This window comes from Corapipo altera, unplaced genomic scaffold (assembly GCF_003945725.1).
Source record: "Corapipo altera isolate COAL_440 unplaced genomic scaffold, ASM394572v1 332, whole genome shotgun sequence".
NCBI classification, from domain to species: Eukaryota; Metazoa; Chordata; class Aves; order Passeriformes; family Pipridae; genus Corapipo; species Corapipo altera.
Window position 1 is genome coordinate 281,810 of NW_020885051.1, and position 22,487 is coordinate 304,296.

At 51.4% G+C, this 22,487-nt stretch overlaps 1 protein-coding gene across 4 annotated transcripts; it reads left to right on the forward strand.

Moving 5' to 3' along the window:
• The first annotated feature begins 312 nt into the window (after positions 1–312).
• Positions 313–22,487, forward strand: LOC113959609 (protein DDI1 homolog 2). Of its 4 annotated transcripts, XM_027668768.1 has the most exons (10): positions 313–495; positions 5,056–5,185; positions 6,148–6,378; positions 8,261–8,387; positions 10,172–10,299; positions 10,838–10,966; positions 11,721–11,824; positions 12,234–12,423; positions 16,195–16,257; positions 16,351–16,465. In XM_027668768.1, exons 1-9 carry the CDS (start codon positions 358–360, stop codon positions 16,209–16,211), a joined length of 1,194 nt encoding a protein of 397 aa, XP_027524569.1. In that variant the 5' UTR covers positions 313–357; the 3' UTR covers positions 16,212–16,257; positions 16,351–16,465. The 4 variants fall into 4 exon arrangements, with proteins under 4 accessions (XP_027524569.1, XP_027524566.1, XP_027524567.1 ...); XM_027668765.1 differs by lacking the exon at positions 16,195–16,257 and having other exon boundaries at positions 16,351–22,487; XM_027668766.1 differs by lacking the exons at positions 16,195–16,257; positions 16,351–16,465 and adding an exon at positions 14,214–16,187.

Below are 22,487 nucleotides of genomic sequence, written 5' to 3' on the forward strand. Positions count from 1 at the left end.
AGGGACCCGTTGGGGACACAGGGACCCAGGGCGGGCACAGGGACCCGGGGCGGGCACAGGGACCCGTTGGGGACACGGGGACACAGGGACCCGTTGGGGACACAGGGACCCAGGGCGGGCACAGGGACCCGGGGCGGGCACAGGGACCGGGGGCGGGCACAGGGACCCGGGGCGGGCACAGGGACCCGGGGGCTCTCCGGCCCCTCCCACGTGCCGGTTTGAGGAGGGGGCGGTGCCTCCCCCGCCGGCGCTCTCCGATTGGCCGGGCGGCGCTGATTGACGTGCGGCGCCGGGCCCGGCGGGGCGGGCGCTTTGCGACGGCGGCGCTTGTCGGCGGCGGCGGCGGCGGGGACGGCCATGCTGCTCACCGTGTTCTGCCTGCGCCGCGACCGCTCCGAGATCACCTTCAGCCTCCAGGTGGACGCCGACTTCGAGCTCCAGAACTTCCGCGCCCTCTGCGAGCTGGAGTCCGGCATCCCGGCGGCCGAGAGCCAGGTCAGGGCCTGCCCCCCCCCCCGCGCCGCTCGGGGCGGCGGCGCCCCCGGCAGGGCCCCGGGCGGTGCCCCCGGGTCGGGTCCGGGTGGGAGCGGCTGCGCCCCCTGCCCTGCGCAGGGGCGGGGTCCCCCCGGCTGGGAGCGGCTCCGTGCCCCCCCTTTTCCCGGGGTCGCGGTCCCCGGAGACTCCGCCCCGCGGATCCGGAGTTTGAGGCTTGTTTGGGGGTTGTTGAGCAGGGTCGGGGTCCCTCCCCCGCCGCCCTCCTTCGCCTCCGTCGCTTTTCCCTCAAAATCCTCGTTTTGCCCCTCGGGAGAGGGCTCCGAGTGCCCGGTGACTTGGTGCCTCCGGAAAAGGCTCGGTCTGCTCCCGCTGAGCGGCTGAAAGGGGGGGAGAATAACGTGGGTTTGTTGTTTTTATTGAGGTTTCGTAGGAATTTGGTGTTTAAACGGGGCAGGATTTGGACGAGAGAAAAGGGAGTCGGAGAGTGAGGAAGGTGGTGGCCCGTGGAATCCTCAACCCCCTGAAATGTTCGGGAACGGATCTGAAATGTTTGGAAGGGGTTTGTTTATCCCTTCAAAGCCCTGTCTAGTCTGGGGCCGAAAGGGCACATTGAGGCTTTTCCTCCCTTTTTTCCACACAGGTGTGGGGACCAGACGGGCGCATCCGTGTGGTTTTCCCAGCAAATATTCCCCCTCTCAGCCCAGATTCGGGGCTCACTCGCTGCCAAAACACGCGGGAGGCTGCGAGTGGGGGCGGCCCTGGGCCATCTGTCCGTCCCTCTGGGGTTTGCTCATGGTTTGGGTTCAGTCCCACTTTTGTGGCCGTTCCTCCCGGTTTTTCCTGGGCAGGGCGGGGCTGGCTCCTTTTCTTCACGCTGGCCCTGCCTGGCAGAGTTTGTGGAGTTTACTGGTGGTGGCTTTTGCTTCCCGAGCCTTTTCCCAGTCCCCATTAACAAAGTGTTTTTCCAGCCAAGCCAAGATTAGTCAGCGCTGGAAGAGCTGCTGCAGGAGCAGCCCTGGAGTTGGAGTTGTCCTCATCCAGCAGGTTCCCAATGGTGCTTGGCTTTCCCTCTGCCTTGGGCAAGCCTTGTTTTTTGGGATGGGAGGTTGGTGTTGAGGGAGAAGTGGTCTCAGAGCAGGGGGAATTTTAGAATGGGAGGTTGGTGTTGAGGGGAAACAGTCTCAGAGCAACGGTAGAAAATCCAGGTGAGGTGGATTTTCCTTTAGAGGAAGAACTCTTGATTTTGGGCAGGTAGAAAGAGAGAAACCCCCCCTCACATAAAGGTTCTGTGCTCCAGCAAATCCTATGTCCACATCCTAGATCTGGGGACAGTCCTTACATGTGGGACTCCTCAGTGGCTTTGACATCTCCAGGCATGAACTGGAGCACAAACTCCTGCCTGTCAGCTTTGTCCCCTGTGTCACAGGGACCTGCAGCTCCAGGTCTGGTTTAGGAGAACAAGGGGTCACTTCTGCTTGTTTTTTGCCTGGAGTTCCCTGGTTTGAGTTGTTCCCCCCCAGCTGACGGGACGGGAGCAGCGCTGCGCTTTTGTAGCCACCTCTGCCTTCCTTCTGCTCCTCCATCTGCCTCTCGTGCATCATCCTGCGCCGCGTCGTGCTGTGCTTTCCAGGCAGTTATTTATTGCTCCTCTCTCTGCTCTTTCTGCCCGGTGTTTGTGAGGTGTTCTGAGGATTTTTATTGGGGAGAACAGGTTGGACATCAGGAGGAATTTCTTCATGGTTGTTAAACACTGGCAGAGGCTGCCCAGGGAGGTTTGGAGTCCCCACTCCTGGAAGTGTCCAAGGAAGGCCTGGCCTTGGCACTCAGTGCTCTGGGCTGGGAGACAAGGTGGGCATTGGGCACAGGGGGGACTCCATGGGCTGGCAGGGCTTTTCCAACGCAAATGATTCTGTGTTTCTGTGAAAGTTATAAAAATGCAAGTTATCAGTGATGCAGCTCATTGTATGGAAGGATTTTGCATTCTCAAACCACAAACAGGCAGTTTTACATCTACCAAACTCAGCTGTTTCCTGCCCTTTTCCCACAACCAAGACGGACATTGCGTTGAAGGTGTTGTGTTGGCACAAGAGAGGATGAATTTCATTGTAAGGGTCGTGCAGGGTGGAGTAAACCATTACTGTGTGTGGAAGAGGGTTAATCCCAGCCTTGTTCCCTGCTGGTTTGGGAGGTTAGTTCCTGGTGCTGCCAGTTGGGGTGGAGCAGGGAGCTGTGAGGGGTCTGAGGTCAGTGTGAGATAACGGAGGCGGCGCCTGTGGCTGTGGTGATAAGAGGAGAGGGGAAATAATTGGGCTTCCTATGGTCTCCTCCACACACCAAGGCCATGGCTTTTCAGAGGGAGGGACAGGGAGGCTCTTGGCAGAGCCATGTTCTTCTGGCAGCACCTCATTTCCTTCGTTTCTCTTTCTCTTTGTGCCCTCCATGTCCTGTCCTCTACCATGCTCAGGAATGTTTGATGGGTTCTGGGTTTGGCTTGATTGCTGCCTGCTAGTGGTATCCAGCACTCCTGCGTGGGGTTCCCTGCTCCATGAGGCGGTTCTACCCTATGGATTCATCATGCACAATGAATCCATCAGTGCCTGCATCCCTGCCCAGGTCTCCTCCAGAAGAGCCCAGGTCCGGAGCCTGCAAAACAGCCACAAACCAGATCATCAAGAGGCAGCACAATCCAGTCTGTTTTAGGAGTGGAGCAGAAGGGGTCAGGAGTGGATTAATCCAGGCTGTAATGGATGTACCACGAGTGCTGGGCGCTTAATTCATTGTCTGGGATGTGAGGCCGAATGCTCATAAATCCAATCCCAGCAAGACGACAGAGGTAAAGCCTCACTTAAACTGATTAACTCGTCTCTCCCAGAGTGTCTGCGCAGGGAATCTGCCATTCCAGATTTGGGTGTGCAGCTGGGATTTATGACACGCTCGCTGTGGCTGCAGCAGCGCCGACCCGGCCGGTAACGTGAGAGCTGTGCCGGGGCTCTGCCAGCGCGGGCTGACCTTGGTTATCCGGTGCTGCTGTGTGGGGTAGGGACCGTGCACCTCAATATCGCTGCCCCCAGCCCGAGGAGGGACCCAGGCTGGGTGGTACCTGCGGGGTGGTGTCAGTGAGGAGGTAAGGGAAGCTTATGCTCGTTTCCACCGTGTGTGTTCCCCTAGTTCTGCTGCCTCTGGCTGCTGTCCTACAGGGTTCTGGTTATTGGTGCCCCTCCTGCCTTGCCCTGCTTTGGCACCACTGCTGGTGGTGGGTCTCTGTTGTTCGAATGTCATAGTGAGAGTCTGTGTAAGATTTTGGAGTCGCTGGAGTGAAGCAATGGAAGGCTGTAGTCTAGACCTTAGTACACGCAGTAGTTGGGTTTTTGGGAGCGTGTTGGATCTGCTCCCTGTGATAGCATCAGGGCTGTGGCCATGCCGGGGCTGAGAAAGCTTCTCCCATGCGGCTCGGCCAGTCCCGACCTGTGGTGAATGTGTTCTTGCTGAACGGGCCTTTTCCAGCCCCAAAGAGACGCAGTTTGGCTACACAAGATGGTAAACGTGAAATTTGATCATGGTGCCGAGGGGTTTAGGCCAAGCTCTCTGGTGCTCCTTGCTCTGGACTCCTGCCAGGGGCAGGATCGGTCGGACCGATCCACCTGATCTCACTGTGCTCCAGAGAATGCACAGAAACCTCTGCCTTGGCTGGTACCATTTCTGGGAATATTTGTTCCCATAAAGCCTAGCTTTATTTTACTTTTCCTACTTCCCTGTGATTCAGGGCCTCTGTAGGTATTACAGGTCCAGTGTTAATGGAAATGGTCCAATGGGGATTATTCACCTTTATCTCAGTGTTTTTGTGTTTAATGTGCAGACTTTTCATTAAGTCAGGTTATCAAAATAGAAATGGATGTGACTTTGTATTTGATAGTCACAAGAAGTTCATTCCCACCATGGACTGATGACAGTCTGAGCGGAGCCTTTGGGTGCTCCGAGTGTGGGTAGAGTTACGTCACTGGAGTGAACTGGAAAGCACTGAGCTAATGATTGAGGTCCCTGCAGAACTGGTTATTCTGGGGAGCTGTGTTGTGGGAAGAGGCAGAGATCACAGATGTTGGGCTGGCTCATCCATGGATGTGCCCGGATCGGTGCTGCCGGCACACCCAGGGTCAGTGGGTGCTGTCTTGGGGGCAGGTCACACTGCAGAAAACATCCCTGACTTGTGTAATCGCAGAGGTTGGAGTTTGGAAACGTGGCCAGATAGTCCTGGTCAAGGCTTGCTTTCCCTTAATGATCTTGGCCTCTAATCAGGGCAGACCGGCCCTTCTTTGGTGTGCTGGATCTCGGCAAGTCCAACCCTGCACTGTCCAACCACAGACGTGTTGAGGCCCTGCCGTGCCTGAGGGGTGTTGGCCGGGCCTGTGAGAACATCACACCTTCCCTTCTGAAGCTTGACACGGGTCTGGAGGATTCGCTGGAGCGCTTTTTTCCCTACAGAAAAGTAACATCTTGCCATGTTTTTGGTTTTCATCTGCTCCGTGGTGCTGGTGGCTCTCCTGGCGCTCCCCCCTCATGCAGATCGTTTATGCGGAGCGGCCGCTGACCGACAACAACAGGTCCTTGGCCTCCTATGGCTTGAAGGATGGGGACGTGGTGATCCTGCGCCAGAAGGAGACGGTGGAGCCCCGGCCTTCCATCCGCTTCCCAGGTGAGGAAGGCTCTGTGCCAGCTGCTGCTCCGAACCTGCAGAGGTTCCTCGGGCTTTATCCAACTCCTGTCAGTGTCTGACACCCCACTGGGTGAGGGAGGGAAGGTGACTGGGATGAGGCACAGGGCCTTTTAAATTAGCTAAAGGGCTTCCAATTTAATGTTTGTTTTGTCCTGAGGAAGCCAGTGCCATTTTACTATTGTTTTGGGGAAATATGGAGGCAGCCAGGAGGGTTCAGAACAGTTTTGGTGAAGGTGTGTGTTTTCCTATGAGCACTGGTTCCCTTCCCGCTGGGCGTGATGGCACAGCCGTGTCAGACCCAGAAACAGCGCCTGTGGATGTGTCCTAAACCGTCCTGTGGCAAATTCCCTGAGAAGCCCCATCTTACCAAACCCAGTGGCACAATCGTGTGTACACGCGAAAGGCTCCTCCGGGAATGTCTGAGTGGAGCCCTGCGCCTCTCTCCTGCCTTCCACAGCCATTCCTAGCAAATCCCAGTCATAAAATATCCCTGAAAAAGGTGCCACTGGCTGAGAAGGGCGTGGGAGCATTGCTGAGGTCCTGGTCCTGCCTCAGCTGGAGGATGGGTACCTGCAATGCAGGTCTGCAGGAATGGTACTACATTTTTTTTCCCCCTGCTTTTTTTTAACCCGAGAGACTCCGAAGTTCCTTGGAGCCACTGGGTTTAGCCCTGCAGTCCCTCCATGAGGGATTCACATCTGTGAAGCTGGGAATAACCAGTCAGCAAGTGCATTTCAGGGGATTAAAAATGGGGCAGACAGACGAGCCCAGTTACATAAACGCACCGTTGTTCCTAACCCAGTAACCCGGGGCCGTGGCTGCGCTTCCGACTCAACTGCTGCTCACGGGATCCGCCCTAATGCAGCATTAAGGGCAGCTCATCCTTCCCGTGGTTTTCCAGTGGGTTGTACCCACGCCACCTGTGGTGTTCCTCCCTCCAGGTCTGCCCAGGATAGACTTCAGCAGCATCGCCGTGCCCGGGACGTCCTCGCAGCAGCACCAGCCCCCGGCACAGCGGCCTCGCCCGTCGCCCCCGGATGCGCCGGCGTTCCCGCAGGGCCTGGACAACCCGGCACTGCTGCGGGAGATGCTGCTGGCCAACCCCCACGAGCTGTCCCTGCTCAAGGAGCGCAACCCGCCCCTGGCCGAGGCCTTGCTGAGCGGGGACCTCGGTAAGTTGGGCTCGGAGCTGTTGGAGGGCTGATCAGGGGTGTTTAACGAGCTGGGGTTGCTGCAGGCTCATGGAGGCTGTGGATGAAAGGTGCCTTTGGGAGCACTCAAGGCAGAGCTCCTCTCTTTCTGGGTGTATTTCTCCTGCTCGGCTTCTTTAATATCCTCTGTCCCCTACTCAGAAATACCAGATGCGCAGATAAGTCAGGTGTCTGTGAACATGGGTGACTCAGCTCCTGATTTTTTCACTAAGACACTCCCAAATGCACATTTTCCAATAAAGGTGGTGTGTTTGCTGCATGCCAGAGTCTGCTGGGACTCAGCAGGGAGCAGCATGCTCCAAAACCAGCTCTGTCTGTAGTTATTGGCTGCTGTGGAAGCGAGCCTCAGAAAGGGAGAGGAAAAGGAACACACAAATAGTGTCTCTCAGGAGCTTTTTCAATAACAATAATCATAAATGTTTAAGTTTCTGTTAATCTTGGAAGTGTCTGTGTGTTTTGGGCACAGTTGAAGCCTTGTACCATGCCCTTCACTTTCTCTGCAGGTGAGTAGCTGATGTGGGTTCCTCTTTCTTCCTGTAATGAAAGCTTTGAACTCTGGTGTCCTTTTGGTATGAAAAGAGCAGAATTTTGGGCATGCAGATGTGCTTCCTTCTCTGCAGGATGTTTAGTTGGGAAATAAATCCTGTTGAGTTTGGAGAAATGAGTGAGGAGAAGGAGCTTTCAGCAGGAGACTTCTCCCACTTTCAGTGTTACATCTGAGTGATCTCCCTCTGTTAAGGGAAGCCATAAAGAAACTTCCATGGATATTGTCAGCCTACTTAATTTTTAATTCTGGCTTTAGTTCATATCCAGAGTTGAAACCATGTTCTTTGCATTCTTGGGCTTCTTCACACTTCTTGCTGGGAGTCTTTCCCATCACCTTGAGCAGAGGTGCTGTTCTTGGCACAGAAAACCAGAGGTTAAGCCCAAGACACTCAAAAGTGGCTCCTCTGCTGCTCTACCTGGTCTGTGCACGTCAAACTTGGACCCAGATGTTCATTTTCAGTCCCAAACGGCTGCACTGGGCTCTCAGGAGGAAGTGGTTTGGTCTGGTTATGCCCTTGTCCTGCTGCACAGGTGCTCCTCTCGGTGTTTGGGCATAGATCCAGTTCAGCTCGGCTCTGATTCCCAAATATCCACATGGATCCGTGCCCTGTGGCTGTGCTGGATGAAGGCACCTGCTGTACAGAAGCCTAATTTCAAAAATCCAAATGGCAAAATGTACCAAACGACCTCCCTGAGCACGTAACAGCCCTTGAGGCAGAGCTGCTTCCTGGGAACTGCATCCCTGGGAGCAAACCCACAACCCTCCTCATGTACAGACCTCCATGGACTGCCACGTCCTTTTTGATCCCATCCAAGTAGTGAAAAATAGTCAGAAACCATCCAAAAAGTGGGGATCTAAAAGCTGTGGTTTTAAAATGTGCATCTAGACTTAGTGTCCAGCCTAGGTTCCAGTGGTAGGCATTCATCTTTATGGATTATAATCTCTGGCTTTGGTTTCCCTGGGTTTAAAGGAAGTTTTGCTGTTAGTCTTTGTGAGTTTTTAATTTTTTTCCCTTATAAAAATGTATGTGCCAGGAAATTGAGTTTGATTGGGCAGGGTTTGGGAAGAGACACAAGGAGAACGAGCTCTGTCCAGTTGCTTTTCATCTCAGCAGGTTCCCAAATTTGCCCCCAATCCTTTGAGGTCCATCCGTGCTGCCCTCAGAGGAAGCTTTTTTCTGTGTGCTGCCAAGTCTGCCCCTCAGCTGGCATCAAAGGAAGCATTTGCTGTGCCAGAATTTGATTTGCAAGAGTAATTTCCAGTAAAAAGCATTTTTGTATCTCTTTGTTCCCACAGAAAAATTCACGAGGGTGTTGCTGGAGCAACAGCAGGACCGAGCCCGGCGGGAGCAGGAGAGGATCCGACTCTATTCCGCTGACCCCTTTGATCTCGAGGCACAGGCCAAGATAGAAGAAGACATAAGGTAACAAACCAAAGTGCTTTGCAGGCTTTGGGGATCTTCCCTGGGGAAAACACTGCTCTGTGCTGCCATCCATGGTGGCTTTTCCTTGGAGGAGGCAGAATCAACACACTTCTTGTATGAAGTCACGTTTGCTTGCAGGGCGATGCTCCAGGCCACCTTGGCACATGGGAAGGTTGAGATTCGGGATGTGTAGGTGCACCCCATCCCTGAAGTGTGTCCAGCTGAGCACAGAATGTTCTTCCCTGTGAGGGTGGGGAGGCCCTGGCACAGGGTGCCCAGAGAAGCTGTAGCTGCCCCATCCCTGGAAGTGTCCAAGGCCAGGTTGGACAGGGCTTGGAGCAACCTGGGATAGTGGGAGGTGTCCCTGCCCATGGCAGGGGGTGGAATGGTCTCTAAGGTCTCTTCCCACCCAAACCATTCCATGGCTCCATGATATGAGGTGGCAGCACCTCTGTCCATGTGTGTGATGTCCTGGTCCTGCGCTGGTCCAGTCTGAAACTGGAGCACTTGTGGAAGGCACATCTGCTCTTGAGAGGTGGAACCTGGGGCGCCTCAGCTGTGTTCTGAGCAGAGGGCTGGGCCAGTGTTGGTCTCTGGGCTGAGCTCAGCACAGCAACGTGGCGTCACTTCTACCAGCTGCCCTGGAGGTTTGGTTTCACATCCTGCTAATTCTTCTGTGTCTCTGGCTAATTCCAGTCTCCAACATCACCGCTGTCGGAGCGATGTTCTGCAGAAACACATTCTGCTCATCAGCTCCCTCCCTCTTGCTGCCTGCCAAATGTAATTGCTTTGGGCTGAGGCTTGATTCCTTCAACTGAGTGATAAATCCTCGAGTCAGGACATGGCTGGTGGTTTCCCCCTTGCCCCGATAACCAAGTGTCTGTCTGGTACAGACTCATCCTTGGTAAGAACAAAATTCAGTGGTGATAAGAGTTGTTGGTGTTGGATAAATGCTCAGCAATGCAGAAACCAGACATTTGTAGATAGTGAAACATTGCTTGGAGGCACAGGAATGCCTTCCTTCATCCGTAGATGAGGGACAGATAAAGGGGATGTGCCCAAGGCTGTGCAGCTGTTTGGGAACACTTTGGGCTGAGCAGTCTCCAGATTTCACAGCCTGCCTAGTGAAAAATGAAATGGCATCAAAATAGGAGCCCTTTTCCCTTTTTTGGGAAATGCAGTCAGTGTGGATAGCCATCAGTTCCAAGATTGTCCTGGGGGCCATGAGGAGCTTCTGGAAGAGCATTTCTTCTGTCGGCCTGAATTTGCACCAATTTGCTTGTGGTGACATTTTCGCTGTGGTTTTGCTCACCTCCCTCCCTATGCCTGGAAAAGGAAGGATACCAGGGAAACGGGAAGATTTTAATGTTCAGCTGCTGTGTGGGATTCCAGGGATGTAGCTCCTGGCAACATCTCCCTGTGCCCTCGGCGTGACTGACGAATACACGGGGTTTTTGCTCGAGACTCCTCCGGGTTAACGCTGTGGTGACAGGTTCCCGTGGCCAACACGAGGTCATCAGGAGCTGCAGTGTGAGTTAGGCAGGGGCTGGAAGGAGCAGTGAGTGGCTGCTGGGGAGCAGCTTGGCGTCTCCGGAATACACCAAGATCATTCCTAGCAATCCCTCAGCTCCAGGGTCTGTGTTTACTAATGAAGCCGTGGTTTAAATGTGTGTTTGTAAGGTGGACGGCAGCAGGTGGGATTTCCAGATCTGTCTGTGGGTCAGAGGGATGTTATAAGGCCTGGCTGGTAGAAATTCTGATTTTTCTCTCTCCATGAAATTCAGGCAACAAAACATTGAAGAGAACATGACGATAGCGATGGAAGAGGCGCCCGAGAGCTTCGGGCAGGTGGTGATGCTCTACATCAACTGCAAAGTCAACGGGCACCCCGTGAAAGCCTTTGTGGACTCAGGTGAATTACCCCATTTTCATCTTTCTCCACACTCTCCCTCACTGAGGGTGACAGTAAACGTCCCAGTAGTTTTCCCCAGAAATCCTGTAATAAAGCACTACATGACAAGATGGTGAAGCACATTATTAAACCCTGAGCACAGCGTGGGCGTTGTTTAAGGGCAGCAGAGCAAATTGTTGAGAGAAGCAGCGTGTGAACACCCCAGATCGGGGCTCCTGGGAGAATTTCTGGGGCTCCCATTCCTGGAAGGTCACTGCCATGTGTGTGTGTGTCTTATCTCATTTTGCAGACAGGGGGATTTCACATGCCTTTAATGTGGTGGTTCCCATCCACAGCCCTAAAAGGGAAGTTCTTGGGGTTGTTCCATCTGTGCAGTAACAGTCAGTGCTGATCCGTGTGTGGGCAGCCAGGTCAGCACAGTGGGATTCCCAGGAAGCCTTTATGCCCTGGGGCTGCTGCTGAGTGCCAGATCTTGAGCTCTTCCAGGAGAGAATTTTAATTTGTGATGGGGATTTAGCAGGAATTCTGTTGCTGGCAGGTGCCCAGATGACCATTATGAGCCAAGCCTGTGCTGAGAGGTGCAACATCATGAGGCTGGTGGATCGGCGGTGGGCCGGCATCGCCAAGGGCGTAGGGACACAGAAAATCATTGGCAGAGTGCACTTAGGTAAGTGCTGGCATTTCTGGGGCAGCTTTAGCAGGGGTTTGACTGCATTTCCCACAGTCTTGGCACTGAGGAGTGTCTGGTTGGGTGCTGTAACTCCCACAGAGTAAAATCAAAGTGCATCTGCAAATGTGTTTGTTTGTCTCGGGCACAGAACTCAATGTTTTCTGTCTCATTTAATGCTTTATTTTAGTGGAATTACCATAACACTTGGAGGTGAGGGAGTCCCCAGCTCCTGCAGGTGTAGAGAACGCGTTCTGTGGGGGCAAAACTTGAGGTGAATGTGGAACACCAAGACCTTTCCTGTTTGGGGTGGGAGTGTTGGGCAGGGAGAGCTGCTCAGGAAGGGCTCCAGCACAGTGCAGTGTGTGCTGTTCCTTTGGGAAGAGGAGCCTCTCTGTGCTCTTGTGCAGTTTTTCTGGATGGAGAAGATTGTCTTTATTACTGAAAAATCAATTCTGTTCACTGTTGTTGCTGCTTAGGGTTGTGTTCTAATGAGCTACTCACAGCCCCTTGAGTTTGGAGGGTCAGAGAAGCAGGACTTGAGGCTCCTGAGCACGTCAGCTTTTAAAATAATTAACTTGGGACTGTGACAGGCCTGGCAGTCCCTGGGGCTTGCACAGGGCTGGACTTTCTGTGACCAGAGCAGTATGTCAGAGCTCTGGTTTCAGATGTGCCCAGACCTTCCCCAGCAGGTGGAAGAGCAGAAAGCAGATTTGTTGTGCTGTAGTGGTAACTTCTCTCCCTTGTGTTTCAGCTCAGGTGCAGATTGAAGGGGATTTCCTGGCGTGCTCCTTCTCGATCCTGGAAGAGCAGCCCATGGACATGCTCCTAGGACTGGATATGCTTAAGAGGCATCAGGTATCAAAATCTCTTCTGAAACAGTTACTGGCTCTTCCAAGTTAAGTGCGAAGTGCAACATAAGTGCCTCGCCTGTCAATTCAGTAGGGTTTTCCTGGAGAGGGTTGATGCTGGAATATCTTCTATCCTGGAAGCACGTACACTACATCCATCATGGACAGCTCCAGGGTGCCTGGCTGCTGCCTGAAGCTTTTTGCTCTGATCAAAGATGCTCAAAGCTTTATAACTGAGTGATTTATTACAAATTGAGTCAGACAGGACCCTTTGCTTCGAGCTGATGCTCCTGGCCCAGCGTTACCTGCTGGGAGCTGTTCCCATTGGAGTCGGGTTGTCTCACCTTGTTTCTCCCCTGTCTCCGGGACCTGACTGGCTCTCCCTCAGGCCCCTGACGTGTGGCTCTCTTCCACAGTGCTCCATCGATCTCAAGAAGAATGTTCTGGTGATCGGCACGACGGGCTCGCAGACCACGTTCCTGCCGGAGGGGGAGCTCCCGGAGTGTGCCCGGCTGGCCTACGGCGCCGGGCGCGAGGACGTGCGGCCCGAGGAGATCGCGGACCAGGAGCTGGCAGAAGCAATACAGAAATCCGTGGAGGAAGCAGGTACCAGGAGGAGCCCAGCTGAAGTGGGAGCCTGCATGTTGTTTTGCTGAGTGTCGGGATGTCTGTGAGCAGTTCCCCTTCCAGCTCTGGGGAGCAGCATCAAAGGGTGCAGAGAAGGGGCTGTATTCTTGCTCCAAGTGCACTTCTCTCTTCCTTTCTGGACAGCAAAACCTGCATGAAGGCACTTGAGGGGGTTTGCTGTTTAATTGGTGCTTTTCCTGCAGCTTCCCACCTGCCCTGGTTTCCTGGTCCTTGAGGTGTGGACATGAATGGTTGTCTGTGACACCCAGTCAGTGGTGTCACGTTGTAGTGCCTGGCAGGGCCATGGCTCAGCTGTGGTTTTTCAGCAGCCTCATGTAAGCACAGCTTTGAGGAGGCTTCCCAAATCCTGCTCTTAATGGCTGCACCGTGGAAAAATAGAGCAGCCGTGGCAGTGACAAAAGTTCATGGCAATTTTTAGAAACAGCACTATTGCATCATTTTTCCCTGGAATGGTGCTCGTGCCCTCGGAGGGGGAATTGCTTCTTGTAGTTGCTCTAAATTTCAAAAGCTGAACTCGCATCCTGATGTGCATCCTCAGCCTTAAATGTGATCTGCAAAGAGAACTCTCCCGTAGTTTTGTTCCTGGTGCCCCTGGAATCCAAATGCTGCACAGATGCAGTGCCTGGGCTAGGGAAGATTTCAGTGGCTGCAAAATTTAGTGAAGTAATTTTATTTTCAGCCAAAAGAGCTGAAAGCTGAGCTATGAGCAAAACGGTTTGAAACTCACATTTTCTGTTCAACTCCTCCCTTAATTCAGCTTTTGGCTAAAGGAAGAATTCATTATTTTTTCTCTGCTGTTACAGGGAAGTTGTGAATACCTCAGAGTGTATTTCTTAGGCTTTTCCAAAACTTTTAAAGATAACATTTTATATCGAAGAGACCTTTGAGTCTTCCTGCTCATTTTCCCTCTGGAAGCACAGAGTAAATTCTACTTTCTACACTCATGCAGAACTCTTTGCTGGGTCAGGTTTAAGCTGATAAAGTTGATTCAACATTTTTTATTGCTAATTTTTAAAGACTCTATTTAAGATTGAAGTGAGATAACAAGATTTAACCATATATTAAATTTATTTTTGTTTATTAGATATTAATATTTATATCTCTTTAACTATATTTAAATATTAATATTTAACCATATTTGACCTTCCAATCAGGTTTTGATGTCTCTAAAACTCGGGCTCAGTACCTTGGGCTCATGTCTCTTTCCCATAACCTAGCAGGTGTAAATATTAGTTCTTTTCCTGTTAAAACCTGGAGCCTGATGGAGCCTGAGTTGGTTTTTGGAATATACCTCTACTTTGGATGAGACATTATAGCTGGTTGGGTTAGTTCTCTGCTGAAAGGGTCGAATAACAAGCAACCCTCAGCTCAAACAATGAGTCTTTACAATAAAAACATTTTAGTTGAGTGTTTGAAAAAGAAAAGTGCCTGAAATGACTTAACTCCAAGCTGCTTATGTACCTCATACAGTTCTAAGGACCACATGGCTTTGTTCAGCCTAATCAGCACTTGACCACTTTCTGTTGATGCTGAGCCCTAGAGGAATGTAAAAGATTTATGGGAATAGGAAATGCATGTTGTGTGTTCACTTCATGCTCACAGAACACCAAAACACAGGACTAAGGGGGGGTTGTGTTCAGATTGACTGTGACAGTCCTGCCACAGGACCAGCCTCTGGCCCACGGGCATTTGTTGGCTGTATCCTAAAATGTCAGCAAATTCCCTCTCTCTCTCTTCCAAAACTTGAGTTGCTGCTAGGTGGTACCAGGAAAACCAAGAAAGGAAAGAACAGGAAACGGAAGAAGGAGAGAAAGAGAACAAGATGAAGCACCACAGAAGCTCAGCTCACCACAAGATGTGTGTTCTTTCCTAAGAGCTGGAATTTTTGCTGCCTTCCAGGAGATGGTACAACACAAATGGCTGCTTGCACCTGGAGGCTATTAAAGTGCTCGTTTTGAATGCACCTGGATTATCCCTGAGCTTTATTTAATCCCTGAAGCCCACTTAAGGGAGCCTCATGACTTCTGTCAGCTGACCTGCTGGTGGTTCAGACCTGCAGAAGGCAGCTGAGGTGGTGGTGGAGCCCTGGTGTGGTTCACTGGCATCCGGATCCTCCACGTCCTCATTTATCTCTGAGGGCTTTATGCTCTTTTGTGCCAATTTCCCATCACTGGAAAACTCGGTGATCACGGGGGATTCACAAACCTGGCAGTAAAACTGGAGCTGTTTGAGGAGGGAGAAAGGAAGTGTAGCCAGGCAGGTCACCCCATACGCAGCTTTTAATCCAGGCAGCCTCAGTCCAAGTTGCTGCCACCACACACAACTCGAGCTGTTCCTGATTTAAATTCCTGAGAGGAATTTATCCCTGATGGTGCACTTTGTGAGGAAGAGTTTGTTCCTGGTATTAGCTGGATCAATATCACTGATGAGGCTGGGATTCAGCTCCTGTAGATGCCCCAGGAGGAGGATGACACAGAGCGGTGCTTGGCAGAAAACCAGCTCCTGCTGCTGCCTAAATGCAACTCCCTGACGGGTTTGATCAGACCCTCATTAATGATCCAACGGGTCAAAGGACAGTTCTGCTTCCTCCCTAAAGGGTTGGTTTGGGAACTGAGAGTGAGAACGTAATCCTTCCACACAGAAACAGAAAGGATCCCTCTGGTTTTCATCCATATCCATATCCTGTGTCACAAGGCTTTTCCTTTAGGAAAGATGAGCAGTGCATCAATCCAAGGGGTGGTATCATGGCACATACTGCACCAGTTTTAGTTAACAGAGAGTAAAAGAACAAGAGGCTGAGGAGAGAAAGGCAGATTCCATGTTGTGGAATTCAAAGGGAATCCTGGCTGTAGGTGTGGGCATGGTGAGCTGTGCCCCAGTCTACTCCTGTAGAAAGGGAAAGACTTCAGGAAAACCAGTGTTTAAGACCACTGAATTTGGGAAGGGAAAGGGAGCTCATGCAGCACAAAATATGGATGTGTGACCTGGGAGGAGCAGGGCTGTGATGGCAGGACTGATCTGACCGCAAAGGTCGGGTGAGTGGTTTAACGAGAGTGCTGATACCTCAGCTAGATTAGACTGTCAGCAAGATAAGGTCACTTCTTTAACCTCTCCTGATAACCAGAGCAGTGTGTGGTGCTACTGGTAGACATCTGCAACTCATCCAGTCTCATGGGGAGAAGGAAGCAGCGAGCTGGGCTTGGCTTCTGCCTGTTTCTCATTTGCTTTGCTCTTCCCAGCCTCGTCAGCAGCTCCTTTGGGGGGTTTCTTTCCCCTTTGGATCTGTACCCTTTTGCAGCAGGCTGGTGTTGGCTCGCCTTCTCTTGCCTGTGATGGCACTGCTGGGAGCACAACCCAAGAATGGTGTAGCCATCTCAATTCCCATATCCCTGAAATATGTCTCCTTAGTATCTTCAGACAGACTGAAAACAGACCAGTAGATGCATGCCCTGTGCCGTGTGTGGTTTACCAAGTGTGTAGCATCACCCACAGACTGCTCTGCAGCACAGACAGTACAGAGCAACCTTTAAATTGTTCTTTGGCAGAGTTATCATGACTCGATGTACTGAATTTCCCAGGCAGAATCCTTCTGGGAGGCAGGAGCTCCTGCAGCCTCCACGCTGTCACGCCGGACAGTCGGGAGTGGAGCTGAGCAGGGCTGTGACCGTGCATGGTGTGTGCTCTGAATGCTAACACGAGTTTGGTGTGTTTGTTTCCTAATCCAAACAGAACGTCGGAAGCCTTGATGCATGTAGTGTGTGTTTACTGCAGCTGGAGTGGGCCACAGACCAGGTATTTACAGCCACCCGTTCCGGTTTGCGCTGCCGCGGTGTAAATGGTGGTTCTGCCGTGTCCTGACTGCTCCTGTCCTTCTGTCTTCTCCAGAGAATAGTGACAAAGAAACTACCTCACTGGAAATGCCCTCATTACCAGCTTCTAATGGGTTTCAAAATCCGGTCCAGTCTTCAGGACTAAATTCCAAGATCTGTAATCCCACAAATCAATTACTTGATCGTTCTGTCTCTGCCCCTGCTTCAATTTGCTCATCCGAATCCAGCCTCGCAGAGCCCATTGATCCCAGAGCCGTCAAGACTTTTGACTCTTCACCTGAATGCCAGATAATCCCGGAAAAAGAGCATCCTCTGGTGTTAGAGCATCTTTCCAATAGCTCTTCCTTGGCAAATAACCCATCTCCCCACACCGGGGAGGCAACCTGCTCCAATCCAGCTTGCCTTTCACAGAAGACACTCGAAGAAACATTTATTGCTGACATTTTAAAGGAATGTAATGCTAAAGGAGAAGATCACAGTCAGGAACATCCTCTGGAAGTGACAAAAGACAATTTGTCTGACGCTGCTGCCAAGCACGGGCAGGATGAAGATGTCTGTCTGCCTTCGGAGCAGGAGCAAGAGCATGAGCTTCCCATAGACCATCGGACGTGCAAAGAGCCAGAAAAGGAACATCTGGAGGAGCAAACTGAGACAACTGACCCAGAACCTCCTTGCCGTGTTGGTGGGGTTGAGAAACCTGTTGTGGCAGAAGCCAACCAGCCAGAAGATCCTCCCCTGGAAACAAGAGATGGACTAGAGAGAGCAGGTCTTTCCTGTGCAAAAGGGATTATCCAGCTGTCAGCCTCCTGTGTGCACATGGAAGCCTCCATGGAAGTAGATGTAGTTGAGCAGGATGCAGCTGAAGTGCGGAGCTCAGCAAGGGAGCAGAAGCAGCAGACTGACGACAGACGTGTATCTGACCTGAGCTCGGACACCTTTTCCATGGAGGTGGAGTTGCTGAAGTCTCCGTCCTCCTCGAGGGCTCTGCTTCCCACTGGTGATGTCCTGCAGTCAAAAAGCATGGGGGAAATTCCTGCAGAGTTGTCTAATTTGGTGGCTGAAGTCAGCTCTTCCCCCTCCAGCATCCACGAGCTGAACACGGCTCCAGGAGGACCTTCAGAAGAGCCTTGTTTCCCTCTGGCATCAGCCTTGAAAGAGCTTCACAAACTCTTGGTTATCAGTCGGAAAGGGGAATGTAAGATTCTCGCCTCGGAAGAAGTCTCCCAGCTGGAAATGGTTCACAGAGAGCCAGCAGCAGTGGAGAAGGGGCTTCCTGAAGGTGAGCAGAAAGGCTCAGATCCAGCGAGCCAGGAACAGAGCTGCTCCTGCCCCGAGGTGAGGTCTGAGGGGAGCCAGCCCTGTGATTCCAGCAGAGAGCATGTCAGCACTGGGCCCGTCAGTCGTGGTCAGCCTGTGCTCGGGGAGGGGGCTCTAGGGAGGCAGAAGGGTCCAGGTAAGAGCCATTTGGTCCTGGAGAGTTCTGCAGCCACACCTGGGCAGCAGCAGAGCCTGGAGCAGGGGGAGGCTTTGGCAGAAGCTTCTCAGAGTCCAGCTAGTCCGACTTTGGAGCAAAACACACCCGTTTCCTCCACACCTGCTTTGGGTGAAGGTGCACCTCAGGATATGCAGGGCCTGTTCACGGGAGCGCCTGGGAGAAGCAGCAGTGCTGCTCCTGAGGGTGGATGTGAGGAGCCACCACTGAACCCACCGGCTGCCTGCACCAGACTGGCCACGGGTGCCACTCCAGCCCCTGCTTTCCCTGCAGCTGATGTCGACCGGATCCTCGGTGCTGGTTTCACCCCGCGGGAGGCTCTCGAGGCCTTGGAACAAGCGGATGGAAACGCAGATCTTGCTCTTCTCATTTTGCTGGCCAAGAGTATCGTCGTTCCCACATAACAGGGAGCTGGCTGGGGGGTCTTCTACAGGATGTATCTCAATTACACACCACAATGGATGAGCAGAATGTTGAGCCAGATTTTTTAATTATTTGCAGCCAAAGTAACTTGTCTCTTCTGTTTTACTTAATAGATTTGGCCTTTGAGAAGAAAGAAAACATCCTAGCATTGTGTGGACAGAATAGCTTTTAATTCTTCATACTGGATTAAAATGACTGGGTTATTTAAATGTACAATTTTAGAATAAGCTCCAGTTCTACGAATAAAAAGCAGAAGCCGTTGCGCTCACTGCCCTGTCTGGAGCAAAGTGGGTTGTGACAGGAATTGGCCATGGGATGGGAGGTGCACATGGAGTCCACACGGACTCTGGATTTGTTGTAGCTCTTTGTAACCCAAAATCCAGCTGTTGAAACCATCCTGGCAGCGACTAAAGATGTGTAGATGCCCACAGACATAAAAGGCTTTGTTAGAGGAGCGAGGGGTGTGGGTTTTTGGGGGAGTGTGTTTTTGTGTGTGCACGGGGAAGGCCGATGCTTATTTTTGCCAAACCCTTTTAAGCTGGTTAGATTTAGAGTTGGACTCGATGATCCTTGTGGATCCCTTCCAACCCAGAATATTCTGTGATGCTCTTGGGCCAGTGTGTTCCAGTTTACAACATGGGGATAGAAGAAGGGAAGGGATAGAATTTGGTGCTACCAAAACTTTAAAGAGACATTTTAACTTATTTGGAGATGCATTGGTATTAATTGCAGGGGACAGGGGGAGGGAAAAGGAGTATTTGACATTTTTTTCTAGCCTTGCCCACATCTCATTTCCCCCATGCAGAAAGAACAAGCTCAACCACTTAAAGGCAAAACCTTAACAACGAATTTGTTTAACAAACCATGTGTTATGGCTCCAAATCCTCCTCTGCCCGGGGAGGAATGAACTTCATCTCAGTGGCTGCATTCCCTGTGCTCTGAGAGGGGCTGTGATTGGAAGAAGGATCTGCTTTGCACTGGTTTGTCTGGATGTTTGGGGATGATCAGCCTCTGAGCTGGGGGGTGCTGATCTCACACCTCTTCAAGAGCGAGGGCTCCCCAGTAGGGTTCATGAAACAAATGCACTGACGTGGCTTCTGTGCTACAACCGTCGTGGCCTTCTGGGACACCCCTGGGGAGTCCCTGCGTGGTGAGGCCTCACTGAGGCTGTGCTGTAGGAAGCCCTTTCCAGATGCTTTTTTTGGGGGATGATGCTCTGCAAAGCCCCAAAACTCTGTTGGGGCTGGGGAAGGAGAAGGAAAGTGTGGCTGAAACCAAAATTTAAGTAGGAACTTTGATTTAGTCCCACTTGCAAATCTCACAAGTGGCTTTGTGTCAGGTGTTCATCTTGAACTTGCTGCACTGAGCTGAACATGGAGTGATGGCTCAGCAGCACCAGACACGTTTTTGTTTGTGGCTTCCATGTGGTGTTGTCATTGTCTCAGGCCTGTGTCCTGGTGTTTCGTGTTCCCTGTTGCTTTAGCAGGTTTCCTACATGTGTGCTGGGCTGTTTTCATGCAGGTGGCATTTAAAACCAACACAGATTTGGTTTCATCTGTCACGTTGCAAGAGTTTCTGCTGTCAGTGAGCGCTGGTGTCAGATTCTTCTCAGACACGTGGGCAGCCAGGAGATCCTTTACGGTAATGAAGAGCCTTAAGTCATTCCACTGTCAAAGGGAGCTTTTCCATGAGCTGGGGCAGTCCCAGCCAGGCCTGGAGCTCCCAGACAGGTTTGGCTTATATCCCTCTGCTTGTGATGCCGGCAGCGGGTGTTGTTCCATGTGGGAAGCAGTGCTTGGCTGTCTGGGAACCCCCCGCCTGAGCAGCATCCAGCGATTCACTTGGAGCTCTGCTCAAAATGAGTTCCTGAGGCCAGACTGCAGCTTTCTCATCTTCACTGTGTGAGTGGTGGAGTTCCCCCTGCTGAAGGTTTGGTTTAATAGTCTTGCAGTGAGCACCTCAAATCAGCAAAAGCCCCTCTGTGAAGGGCAGCACCTGGGCTGGTACAGGAGTAGTGTCATCAGATCTCTAGAAGCCTTAGGAAATAGAATATATTAGACCTGTTCCCATCTGCATCTGGTTCACTATCAGAAGCAGCAGCAACGAGGCTCCAGCTCTCAGATCCAGAGTGATTTCAGACAGCTGAATCTGCTCCCAGTTTGTGCCCTGGGGCTGGGTGAGGTGGTCCTGGGAGCAAAGTAACGCAGGTAGCAGGTGCAGGTTGGCCCTCTTGGATGCAGGAGAGCTGAACCTGCACCCTTAGTCTGCATGTGGATCTACTGCCAGCTGCTTGGAGCATCAGATGTTGGCTGCTCAATGTTAGCTCCTCATGTTAGCTCCTCAATGTTAGCCCCTTGTGCTCACCCTTTCTGTTTTAGGAGCTGCTGCTCTGCACTGGGCTGGGGACAGGCTCTGGTTTCACGGCCACGGCGACTTAGGCTGCGCATACGGAATTTACGCTATAAAAGCTTTAGAGCATCAGCTTCAATGCTCAGTTTTACTCCTTGTCAAATACAAGTTTTGAAACCCGCCCTCCTGCCAAAGCTGTATGGAAGCATTTATCCATAGTGCTAGAATTCCCTGGGTAACTCTCTCTCAACTGCTAGAAACAGACCCTGACCCCCAACTGATAAATACTTGTAAAACTTTTATCAAGTAGGTCCAAGCCTGGTGATTTAAATCTCTTCATTTCCAAGCCTTGCTTTGAGTGAATGGCTACGCGCTGCTGAATTAGTGAATAATTTTTTTAGGAGCAAGATTTAGGAGAAAATTGGGGCAGTGGTGAGTATTTAAGGTTAAAATAAAATGTAATAGAATGTGTGTTTAGCGAACGCTGTCTAAAAGTTGTCTTTGTTTCAATGTGTGTCCTCTCTGCTGCGTGCACACACACATCCTCTGCTCAGCTTCCAGCAATCCCTTCGCTGGTCCCTGTGCTGACCTGGCTCACAGAGTGGGAATATTTCTATGGAAGGAGGGATGGCAGAGCGCTACAGCTTGTTGGCTACAGCAGGGGATAAAGGTACCACTAAACGCTGTTCAGGTTTCCAAAGAGCTGTGTATCCTGGCCTAAAATCAGACCTTTGCTCTCTTCTCTTCCCCCTCATCATTAATCGGTGCTCCAGTGTCCTAACGTCACATCAGCAAAGGGATTTCACCATGAAAGTCCTGCTCTGGAGAGTAAAGCAACGCTCAGAAGCTGCTTCGTGAAGCTGCCAGTGCCTGTGGGACCGGGTGGGTCTGTAGAGATTGTTTCTGGGTGTTCCCTGGAGCCACTGTTGGGTTTGGATGTATTATTTTCCTTAAAGATACAGAAGCAATGGCCTTGGCCTCTTGCTGAGCATGTGTTTCTCTACACAAGGCCGTAGGTGAGCACAGAGGGATGTTTAGTGAACTCCCAAAGTCTGGAAGTTTCTGGGCACAAGTGACTGACAAGAGGAGGGATTATTCCTGGTGATGGTCCCTGGCATGTTTTCCTGCTGCTGGACAGAGCTGAGCTATGCTGTTACCCTGACAATCTGCCTCGTTGCTGCATCTGTTTGACTTTCTACATAGGCACTTGGTCTCCAGGACTGTTAATCTTGTATCTTCTCTGTGTTCCTCTCTTCCTGTCTTTGTCTCTCCCTTTTGCCATCCTCTCTCCTCAAAAGTAGCAATATTTAAGTGTACTTGCTGAATGCTAACTTCAGTTTTCTCTAAGATGCTATGCCATTGACAAAAGGAGAAGCAGATCCTAGAGGTTTCTTCACCAGACTTGGATTTCTTGCCAAACAGCTCCCCAGAACTTTAACAGGAATTCAAAGAGGAGAAATCCAGAGGTGTTTTTGCCTGCCTCTCTCAGAAGTCAGCTTGGGAAACGGGGTCGGTTTCGTGTACATCATTCCCCTCTGAAGTGTTCAAGAGATTTCTTTCTGCACTGTGTAGATGAGGCTTGGTCTGTGATCCAGATGTCCTTTGGGTCACACTTTGATGCTTTTTAGCTTCAGAGTTTTACAGACTCACTTAAGGAACTTGAGGGAATCAATACTCAGGAATCCTAAAGCTGGTTGCGTTTGTGTTGTTGACTCTCGTGGGCTGAACACGCTGCGGCCTCGCAGGCGGCTGAAGGGAGGAGAGTGGGTGTGTCACCAGTGGGATGTGGTTCTGCCCAGAGTAATACACACTTGATTCTTTTTTTGATTTTTTTTTTTTTAATATCGGGGGACTGTTTATCAACAAAATTGATGTGTAAAGAAAATTTGATATTTAAAAAAATGAATAAAAACTTTATCATAATGTTG

Excerpts from the sequence above, each read along its gene's own strand:
- LOC113959609 (XM_027668765.1), top strand. The coding sequence starts at position 358 with ATGCTGCTCACCGTGTTCTGCCTGCGCCGCGACCGCTCCGAGATCACC. Across the intron at positions 5,186-6,147 it reads GCCTTCCATCCGCTTCCCAG|GTCTGCCCAGGATAGACTTC; the intron begins GTGAGGAAGGCT and ends TCCTCCCTCCAG. Across the intron at positions 8,388-10,171 it reads AAGATAGAAGAAGACATAAG|GCAACAAAACATTGAAGAGA; the intron begins GTAACAAACCAA and ends CATGAAATTCAG.